The following is an 11,232-nucleotide window of genomic DNA, read 5'->3' on the forward strand; positions in this document are numbered from 1 at the left end:
TTCATTAACTTATTTTTAAAAAAAGGAAATATTGTTAAAATATTCATCTACAAGATTTTGCAGGTCAAGGTAATGACCCTGAAAATGAGAAAGAATTGTGCAATCTTCGTCATGCGTCTTTAAGGAATGTGATCGAGAGAATATTTGGTATTTTTAAATAAAGGTTCACAATTTTTAACACTACATAACTTTCTACATAAAGAATGTCGTTCTAATAAATTTCTAATTGAAGCAGTGGATGAACCTTCATCTTCAACATTACCAGTTAATGAAGATCATATTTTTGAGCCTATTATTCAAACACAAGAGTAAGAGCGAGAAGACGCTAATGCTTGAAGGACTGTATAACTATGGACATTATTTTTTTTTATTATTTTTGTCTTTGACTCTTTTTAAATTTGAATGTATGAATTTTTTTTTGAAATCTTATCAAATGTCAAAAGTCCACGAAAATTCTACAAAATCCGACAGAATCCATTAAAATCTTGATTTAAAAGTCTTGCAGAATCTATTAAAATCCTGATTTTAAGTCTTGTAGAATCCTGCAAAATCTTAAAATTCATGAAAATCCTGTAAAGTTTTTTAAAATCCGCAGGATTTTTTTTAACTAAAAAAGTCCTTTAAAATTCTAATCCAATACACTCCCCTTAGTTTGTGCAACGGACATATTAGTTTATTATATATAATAAGAATTTATAATAAATTATATATACAAATAAATTTTATTTTTTAATATTTAAATTATATTTGAAGTTTGTATAAATAGAAACTTTGATCATATAACTATACTTTCGATTTATGATGTATAATTTATATTGTAGTAAAAGATTTTTTATCGGTAATTTATTTTAAAAATATTAAAATTTAATTCATAAATAATTATGATAATTTAAAATTGAATCAGATAAAAAATTAAAAGAATCTCTAAGAACTCTCCTAGAGAAGAAAAGCCCCTTGAAAATGTTTCACATAAGAAAACATTCTTGTTTAACATATAGAAGTTATGAGTGACAATGAATTCCAAATAACTCAAAAATAGTTCAAAATTTGTTCAATGATTAATTCATTAAACTTAGTTCATGAAGAAAATAAGTTGAACTTAAGTTAAAGATTGAACTCGATAAATAAATGAATCAAACTTGAGTTGCATATAATTTTTGACCCTTTTGGTTCATCAATCAACTTAACATATAAATATATAATTTATATAATTTAATTTCTATTTAAATTCAGCTTAGTAAAATTTGAAAGAACATTCAAAACATAGTTTTAAGTTAATAATAATAAAAATAATGGACACTTTAAAATTTTGTAGTTATAGATTGGATTTTCTATTATTTTATACAATGAGAAGTAGTTTTTATTTATACAGACTTTGCTTGTAATTATTTTTTTAGTTATACTTTGTAATCTGACAAAAATAATAAAATACGTTATATTTTGTCGTTTTAAAAAAATTTAAACAATCATTTTATCTAAAATTTATTATTAAATTGAAATCGTTAAATATACAAGATTAAAAAAATTAATTTTTGGTTCATGTGATTTAAGTTAATCAATTGAATCAAACTGCTAATGAACTTGAACAGAGTAAAATTCAAACTAAAAAAAATGGTTCAATTTGAGTCGAGCTAGGAGATAGGCCAAATATAGGATCGACCAACCCTAAAGCTAAGCAATCCCTTGCTTTAAACCTCCCAAAAAAATATAGTATTAGTATTTATACTATTAGTTAATTTAGTATAATAATAATTAGGGTATTTTTTTTAAAAATAAAGTTTGAACATTCTTGAAAAAAAAATTAATTTTTTTATAAAGACTCAACTTTTTTATTACTTTGATTAATTTTATTAAGATCTCATATCAAAAGTTGATTTAGGTCTAAAAGTATGTTGGGTCAATCCTAACCGAATATAATCGAGCTGAACTCAAGTCAAGTCAACTCATTTCAAGCCTTGATAGGGGTTAATGTTGATTTAATTCATAAATAAATATGATAAATAATAAAAATTAAATTAGATAATAAATTAAAAGAATTTCTATAAACATTTTTATCAAAAAATAATCCTATAATACGCTCTCGTGAGATAAAAGTAAGTGATTTTTTTTTTAATTTTCTTTAAAAAAAATTTAAGGAATTGTCATCACTCATATATTTCGTTTTCGTAACCACTTCTCTCTCTTTTTTTATTTATTTATCATTTTCATCTTTATTTCAAGAGTTTAAAATTCAAATATTAGTCTTCAATATTTTATATTATATTTACTTCAATATTTTTTAACCTTTTTGTCTATTTGAATATATACTTTTCATATTTATTTTATTATTTTTATTTAAAAAAATTATCAATAATTAAACATAATTTATATCACAATGTAAATCAATTATTATATATCTAAAATATAATTTACATATTTAAAGTTATTTATTTATTATACATTTTAATATTAATATAATATAGACGAATTATACTTTTAGTCATTTAATTTTATTTTTAGTATTTATTTTAGTTCTTTATCTTTTAAAACATTCATTTTGATCATTTATCTTTTAAATTTGGATTGATTTGCTCTTTTTAAAACAATGACTATTTTTAATTTTGAGATATGATTTTAAATTTTTATTTAATTGATTAGATTCACCTTTTTAAAAATTATAAAATTTAATTCATGTTAGAACTCTAACATAGTATAAATTGTGCAAATAATATATCACATAAGCAACTATAAAATTATATAAAATTTGATTTTTTTAAATTTTTTACAAGATTTTTTTTTGTATATTAGACTTTTTTATTCAAATATCGGTAACTAGTTTTCATGTAAGTGAATCTAATAACTTTTAAATCTGTCAAAAAATAATTCAAAACTGTTTCTCAAAATTGAAAACAATAATTATTTATAAAAAAAAAAAACAAATCGACTCAAACTTAAAAGATTAAAATAAATATTTTAAAAGATAAAAAATTATAATAAACTTTTAAAATAAGACAAATAACTAAAAGTATAATTTAAATTTTAATATATAATCAAAATTATTTATTTATTATAAATTTATTCATATAAAACAAATGATTGTCATATACATAAATTAAAATGTCAGTATCATAATATAGACTATTTATTATAAATTTAAAATATAATTTATATGTTTAAAATATTTATTTATTATAAATTTGATCGCAATATAATTTACATAGTTAAAATATTTATCTATGATAAACTTGTATAAAAGAAAATTTTATTTAATACATTGTACATATTAAAATATTATTATGTGTCAAAAAAATGCAATAATAGAAAATAATTTTAAAAGGTAAACATAGTTTTAATATTATTTTATTGAGTAAATTTTACTTTTTCCTGTGTTCTTCCTTCTTATGTCATATATACAATTAGTTGATTTTTTATATCACAGTGACACCAAGTAGCGGGCTGGGTAACATTTTGTTTAATTTAGTCAGTGTCCTGTGACTCCTGTCAACTGAGACAACACTGTCCAAGATTGCATGCTCAAGTATTTGAAAGACGAATTTTTTTTAAAAAATTTTTTAAACCAAGAGTTAAATTTTGGTTCGATGAGAACTGACTGAGCCGTGTACCTTTATAAGATTATTAAAAGAAAGAAATCCAATACAGTAGAGCTATTTTTTTTTATTTTATGTTAAAAAATTAAATTATATCTATAATAATATATAAAGAAAATATTTTCTCTCTCAACTGCTTTTGATTATCATTTTTAATGAAATTATTTTCTCTTTCAAAACTTTTATAAAAATTAAACTCATTTATTTTTATCTATTTTCTTTTATACATTTTAGTCTTTTAACCTTCTCGAGTAACCATATTTACATTTTTATTGCAAATAAACTTCTCACTACTCATATAATTTTCTCTCTCTCTCTTCTCATCTCTTTCTTTCCATCTTAGTGACCTTCATTTTTATTTTTTTTACATTATTAACACACAATTACTCTCAAAATTCTTTTTTTTTTACCAAAAAATAAATACACAAACCTCGACTCCACTAGTGTATATATCAAAGTAATCTAATACCATGACCGAGCGAATGACTAATCTACTAACACTGAGATAAATTATTAGGATCAAGTAATTAAGAAAATGAAGTATACAAATCTTGATAAAAGAAATTGCAGGCTAAAATAGTTCAATAGTTTATTTCTCTTGCCTAATACAAAAGTAGCATATGAAATGCTCAAATACACATTTAAAATACGAAAAGAGAAACAATATTGAGAACCCCAACCAATGCTTGAGCTTTTGCTGATAGCTGATGTCTCTGGGGTGGCAGTTCCCTTGTTTAGTTGTATAACTTAACTTTTGTTTTGTGATTGTTTTCATTTTCCACTGCATAAAAAAGTATTTAATTTAAACTATATATTTTAATTTTATAATATAGAAATAGAATAATAAACTTCAAATTAGTTCATAACCAATGAATATATAAATAATGCTATGACCATATATAAAAATGAATTAATATAATAACTTCATAAAAATATCTATTTATATAAGGATAATGGTATGATATTTTTATATACAAAACTATGATATTACCCGTGCTGTTTCACACTTACATATGTTTGATCGATCAATTTCTTTTGCATAAAAGCTAGAAATCGTCATTTGCGGATTGGTCGTGGGACTTCAGATCGATTGGGTCCAACTTCGTCCTCCGTGATGCTCTACCAAGTCCTTAAGAAAACTTCCAGTTATATACCAAAATCCTCAATATCATCGACATTGTCCATTGCCGTTTCTAGTCTAAATATTTATACAAACATTTTCTTCAGATATGTTATCTAATTCTAGTACTAAAATCACATTGGCACTCACTCAAACGTCGAGTGTTTAGAAGTAACCATCACCTTTATTAACCGTCGTTTTTGCAACCTGCCGAAATCGCCTCAAGTATAATTTAAAAATTAAAATAGAAGTAGTTATTCCATATATGGCACAGTAAAATAAAGTTTTTAATATTTTTCGATATGAAAACTCAAGTTTTAGAGAACCAAGTATAACATAACTAAGCCACAATCACCACGCATTGGAACTATATACCGGGGATGCATGCACGAGAGATTTTTATTTCATTTGACTCGGAGGCAAGCCGAATCTTGTCAAACTTGATAGTATGGGTAAACTCCAATAGTAAATTCACTCGCAAACTTGATTAAGCTTACATAGTCTAGATTGTTTGAAAATATTAACAATGCAAATATAGAAGAGAGGGAAGTAGCAGTTCACAGAGAAGAGAAAATATGCACTATTCTATTGCATTACAAGCGTCTTGAATTTACAATAATGAGAAGAGAATATAAAGACAATAGAAAATACAGAAGCCAACAAATAAAAGTACTAAACTATCCTACAATAATGAGAAGAAGATATTTATTATTTCATGAAACATATCATTAGAGGTTTAGGCAAGTTGGTTTAACCTATTTTAGGATCCAATCTAATTTCCAGTTTGCATTTTTTCCAAGCAACCTAACCCAACCTGAATGTAATATAGTTGGGTCTGGTTGAGAAATATGATTGATCAATTAAAATATTCTAAAATTTTGAAGAAAAAATATTAAAATTAAAAAATGCATAATTAATTCAACTTTTAATATATGTCTCAAACATTAATAACAAATAACATGTGACATGATACATATCTCACACAACACAACACTAACAAGAATAATAAGATGGATACATATTAGATGATTAACTTAAGTCTTAATTAACATATCCTGTATATGAGTATATCTATAATTTTATGTATCTTGCGCATATAAGATAATTAGTATTTTTTTATTATTATTAAATTTAGGTCGATTTGATCAAATTACATACCTTTTAACCTGTTACCCAACTCAATTACAATCAGATAAGTAAAACATTGTCCAACCTAACTCAATAACCTTACCCTACTCACTGAAATGTTATTGGGTTGGGTTGGATTCACGAGTTAACCACGACCTGCTAACACCCATAAAGAGCTTGTGGGAGAGTTAACCCGTTTTTGTGTTACAAAATCATAAACTAGCAAAATAAGTTTAATAGTTAACTAAGAGCTTGACAATTAAACAATCACCAGTAGCCAAAGTCAACACCGCACTCCGCAGAATGCAGTAGAGTCTAAACATGTATGACAGGTAAGTGAGACCAGCAAACAGACTCACAGAAAACGAATCACACAATGTTAAATAAGTAGTATAAAATTCAATCATTCCAATATTATATTAAAATTTTAAACTAAAACGATATATTTTAGTGAAAATAAAATACTTAACCATGGTTGCAAATGATAATTAAAAAATAATAATTCTGGGTCATCATTACCTAGTGAAATAGAAGCTGTATTGCCGAATGATAAATCAAAAAGAGGGAGGAAAAGGAAAGGGATATAAGCCCTTAAAGGAATTTAATAGGATACCATGTCTAATGGATCTTGCTCCTTCGAAAGAGTGTTATGAATCATAACCCTGCTACGATCACCTGCCAATACAGCACGTAAAAGACCAAAACTCAACTGTTCCAGCAGTAAAGAATTTCATATTACCTAGAGAATTTCGGAGTTGCAACTAGCAACCATCGGAATCTTCCTCAACTAAAATATCAGGGAAATGGCCAGCTAAATCTGCAATTCCTTGATATAAACTATAAAGAACTGTATCACCATTGCATTCTATCTATAATGTTGAATTATGAGAATCCCAAATTTCTTATCATGGAATTATAGGACCCAGATCCTGCTTGCATAAAGAACTAGTTTTGCATATTTGACTCATCTGTTTTCTTGAAGCCATCAACCAGCTTGTCCTTGTTAGGTAAGACTGGATCAGCAACAAACGAATATTTCTTTTCAGATCTTTGCTTCTCTCCTTTATTCGGTGAAGGAATTTTGGAAAGTGTACTACTGGTCGACTCAGTGGATGAATTAAAAATGTCAGCCAGAGAAACATCCAAGCTCTCAACATTGTCTGGTTTCTTGACACTATTCTCTCTGTAATTCGAGGAAGGAATTTTGGAATGAGTATCCTTGGTCAACTCAGTGGATGAATCTAAAATACCAGTCAGAGAAACACCCAAGCTGTCATACTTGTCTGAGTTCTTGACACTATTCTCTCCTTCCTTGTTGCTGTGCCACAAATCCATAGCTTGCCAAAAAGAACTGTTTTGTTCATTACATTTTGGCTTTCTTTGCTCTTCTGATTGAGATAAACAAGAGCTCTCTCCTTCAGATGCAGAAGACTCATCATCTGAGAATACAGGTTCATAATCAGGATGCTTTGACTTTGATGTATCCAGTTCTATAGCTTTCTGACTTGACTTTATTTCCAAATCACTCATGTTGGATTTGTTGAAAGAAACAGGACCTAACTCGTCCCATGAAGATTCATTGTTAGCATGTTTCAGGGCTGACTCAGATAATTCACTGTCTGAGTTAGAGGCTGCATGACTATCAGTGGTTGCTTGAGTTTTGAGGGTAGACGTTTCGGAGTCAGAATCACAGACAGTAGTCACAGAAGGAAAAATATAAGTAGACTCTAATTTAACCCCAGGCATTATCTGTAGCAAGGCTGCCAACTTTTGATAACCAAGTTTCTTTATATCAAGATGATAGCCATACCTATCAACAAATAGTCTTCGGAAACAACCAATATTATATCCCTCGGGATGTTCCCTCAGTATCTCACTCACAAGTTTCTGACAGTCTCCTAATATATCATATCTTGATCTCTTAATATATATTGTTTCAGTGACTGGAGCAGAAGCTTGAGAATGAGAAATACTCTGATTGTGTTTCTCCACATCATGTTCTACTGACTTTTGCAAGTTCGACTGTGATGTTCTGCTTAGAAAGAGAGATCTCAAACCATTTGCACCATGAGATTGGTCCATCAATGAATTCTTCTGAACAGGTTGAGTTAGCTTAAAAGGAAATATTCGGGAGGGGCTTTCTTCCAACCATTTTTTCTCTATTATTAACAATTCCACCAAATGAAGGATATCTTTTTTGGGGAGTGATCTAAGAACCAGGGGACCGCCACTTTGTAATCTATGCACCACATCCTCCCTGACACAAATAACATATAACAGAATGTTACTAAATTTCTCCTTCATCAATTAGTTACATAATGATCACCATAAAATATCAAAAGAGACAACTTTCAACTGAAACTTTATGATATAATTAATTCGTCAACATTGTTTTCCTTTTTTGGTAGTCGATTTTCAGATTGGAACAAGGAATGAACGAACACATGGAGGCCAAGAGCTGGTTATTATCAGTAACAAAGAGAGAATTTTTTAAAAGATCTGTACAGAACTAAAAATGCACGCTAACCTGCTTCTTGATTGGGAGAAAAGAAGTGATGCTTTCGGCGCAAAAATAAATGATTCCATTTCATTCCAAAAGGAAGCACTAGAAAATAACTTGGGCTTTCTGGAATGACTAACATTCTGATTCTGTTCTGATAACTCGCACTCTTCGAATTGACGAACAGTCTGGTCCAGTTCAGATAACTTGGAATCCTCAATATGACTAACATTCTGACTCAGTTCTGTTGACTTGGGCTCTTCAAATTGACGAACAGACTGGTCCAGTTCAGATAATTTGGAATCCTCAATATGACTAACATTCTGACTCAGTTCTGTTGACTTGGGCTCTTCAAATTGACGAACAGACTGGTCCAGTTCAGATAACTTGGAATCCTCAACTTCACTAACCACCTTGTTCTGATGAGCGGTCAAATTGTCATACTTTGCATTGTTTTTCCCAAATGGCCACCAACTTCTAAACCAGCTAAAGAATGTTGGACTTCTGCTATTAGTTTCAGCGCTTCCACCAGGTCTTTGGACAACTATAGAGTCGTCAACTGGTAAAGAAGATGGGTTGTGAAAAACTTCATCAACCTCCTTTCCAGTTGATTTCTCATATTTGTTCTTGGCTTCAAAATATCCAGACTCATAATTTGCAATAACATTGTTTTCCACCATCTTGTGAACATTTCCAGCAGAGTGATTCTCTGAAGTTATAAGCTTTTCCATACTTTTATGACTTGCATCCTCAGACTTAACAATGTCATTATCAGATTTTTGAGATGTCATTTGTAAGGAATCCATCTTTGTTTTGGAATCTTTGTTGTCCTTGGGTGGCTGTTGAGTCTTTGACTGTTGCGCATTAGCCACAGAAGATTTCTGCAATTCATTTGGGGGCTGACAAACATGGCCTTCAACCACTACAGAAGATGATGATTTCTCATATTTGTTCTTTGCTTCAAAATATCCAGACTCATAATTTGCAATAACATTGTTTTCCACCATCTTGTGAACATTTCCAGCAGGGTGATTCTCTGAAGTTATAAGCTTTTCCATACTTTTATGACTTGCATCCTCAGACTTAACAATGTCATTATCAGATTTTTGAGATGTCATTTGTAAGGAATCCATCTTTGTTTTGGAATCTTTGTTGTCCTTGGGTGGCTGTTGAGTCTTTGACTGTTGCGCATTAGCCACAGAAGATTTCTGCAATTCATTTGGGGGCTGACAAACATGGCCTTCAACCACTACAGAAGATGATGATTTACCATCCACAATTTCCTCATTGGGTCTCCCCTGTGGAGGCCCTGGTTGGAAAGATTTTAAATCATCATCCGAACTCCTTTCAAGGCAAGTGGAGATCAAGGATGTCTCTTCTGCATCCCTAACCTCACTTTTATCATCACCATTTGGCTTCACAGCCGCTGCACGTCCTCTATCCCCATTCCCAACACCAGACACATTTGACGCCACAGAACTGCTCTCAAAAGATTCTGCAGATTCCGAAGAAACCAAATGCACACAATAGCTACCGTCGCCAACAGGCCGAAGCTGAACACGTTTCAACGACAACAAAAAGCGAGAAAAGTTCTTATGTCCAAACAAACTCTTATCCAACTGCACATCACATTTTGCCAACTCAGCACGAAGCTCAGTAATGCCTATCCCTTTGGGATGCATACTCAATATATGCCTAATCTGCCTCACAAGTGACTTAGGAACTGAACCTGAGGAAGGCTCATAGACCTCAACATTGGGCAAACACGGCGCAGGCGGCTTCTCAAGCTGGCTCACCATACAGCTTCCATACCAAGAACCGGAGGGACCATCAGGAGGATAATTGAAATGCTTTCCAGTAAGATTTTCTCCCTTAAGCAAGGAAGGCCAATGCCACGCTATTGTTGCAGCACCGCAGAGAACACTAGGAGTCCTCTCCGGTGTAGCAAGTAAGATATTGTAATTACTCATTCTCAACCTATGCAAAATGCCAGCAAAGTCTCTATCACCGGAAATCAAAAAGAGATGCGCAGGTGGAGGGTTTTGGGAAACCCAATACATTAGGTCAACGATAATGTCGGCGCTATTCCTTTCATCTGCGACAGCGAGAATTAAAGTGAATGAAAGACGGCGAAAAGTAAAGGAATAGAAAAAGCGAGCGATAGGGGAGAAGAGGAACCGTTGGAGACGTGGGTGAAGCGAACGCCGGTGTAAGCGAGGGCTTCCTGGCGGTATCGGGGGAGTTGCAGAACGTCGCCGAAAGCGGTGATGCTGAGGGGGCCTTTGATGCCGTTGGCTCTGACGGCCTCCATTATTGCGGGGGCGACTTTGGCGGCGTCGAAGCCCCCGGGCACGGCGCAGCTCTTGAAGTCCCACCACGCCCAAACCCTCACGTTTCGGGACTCCTCCGATGATGGCGTGTGAAGCGTGCGAGGCCAACACGAGGACATGAAGAAGAGGGTTTTGCTGAGAACGGGCCTCGCCGTGGGGATCACCAACAATCGGAAACCGGTTGCCATGGGTGTGTATTGGAAGCTTGAGGGAGGATTCCTATTTCCTATAGAAAATGGTGGCGGAGCTAAAACCCTTGCTTGTACCCTCTGTGCTAAGTGCTAACTCCTAACTCCTAACTGCTAACTGGGGTTTTTAAGTTTTAACTATTTTTCCTGGGTCGTGTTTGTTTTAAAAAAAAAAAATTTTTTTTTTTAAATAAAATAAGTAATTTTCTATTTTCTGTTAATCTGTTGAGTTATTATTTTTTTTTTTAAAATAAGCAGTCTTTTTTTTCTTTTCAACAAACAATTTCAATTTGCTACTTAAAAAAATGACTTTTAAATAATTTGTTTAGAAACATTTTTTTATGTTAAACAACCTAACCCATACTTCATACTTAATTCT

The 11,232-nt window shown here is 31.2% G+C and overlaps 1 protein-coding gene across 2 annotated transcripts; it reads right to left on the reverse strand.

The window, feature by feature from the left end:
• Nucleotides 1-6,214: 6,214 nt before the first annotated feature.
• Nucleotides 6,215-10,969, reverse strand: LOC109801017 (uncharacterized). Of its 2 annotated transcripts, XR_014434129.1 has the most exons (4): nucleotides 10,514-10,969; nucleotides 8,363-10,430; nucleotides 6,575-8,092; nucleotides 6,215-6,510 (listed from the first exon to the last, which is right to left on the reverse strand). XR_014434129.1 is itself a non-coding variant. In XM_020361981.3 (3 exons), exons 1-3 carry the CDS (start codon nucleotides 10,851-10,853, stop codon nucleotides 6,781-6,783), a joined length of 3,720 nt encoding a protein of 1,239 aa, XP_020217570.2. In that variant the 5' UTR covers nucleotides 10,854-10,969; the 3' UTR covers nucleotides 6,215-6,780. The 2 variants fall into 2 exon arrangements, 1 of the variants encoding a protein (XP_020217570.2); XM_020361981.3 differs by having other exon boundaries at nucleotides 6,215-8,092.
• Nucleotides 10,970-11,232: the final 263 nt, after the last annotated feature.

This window comes from Cajanus cajan, chromosome 5 (genome assembly GCF_000230855.2).
Source record: "Cajanus cajan strain Asha chromosome 5, NIPB_CcT2T_4, whole genome shotgun sequence".
In the NCBI taxonomy this organism is placed as follows: domain Eukaryota; kingdom Viridiplantae; phylum Streptophyta; class Magnoliopsida; order Fabales; family Fabaceae; genus Cajanus; species Cajanus cajan.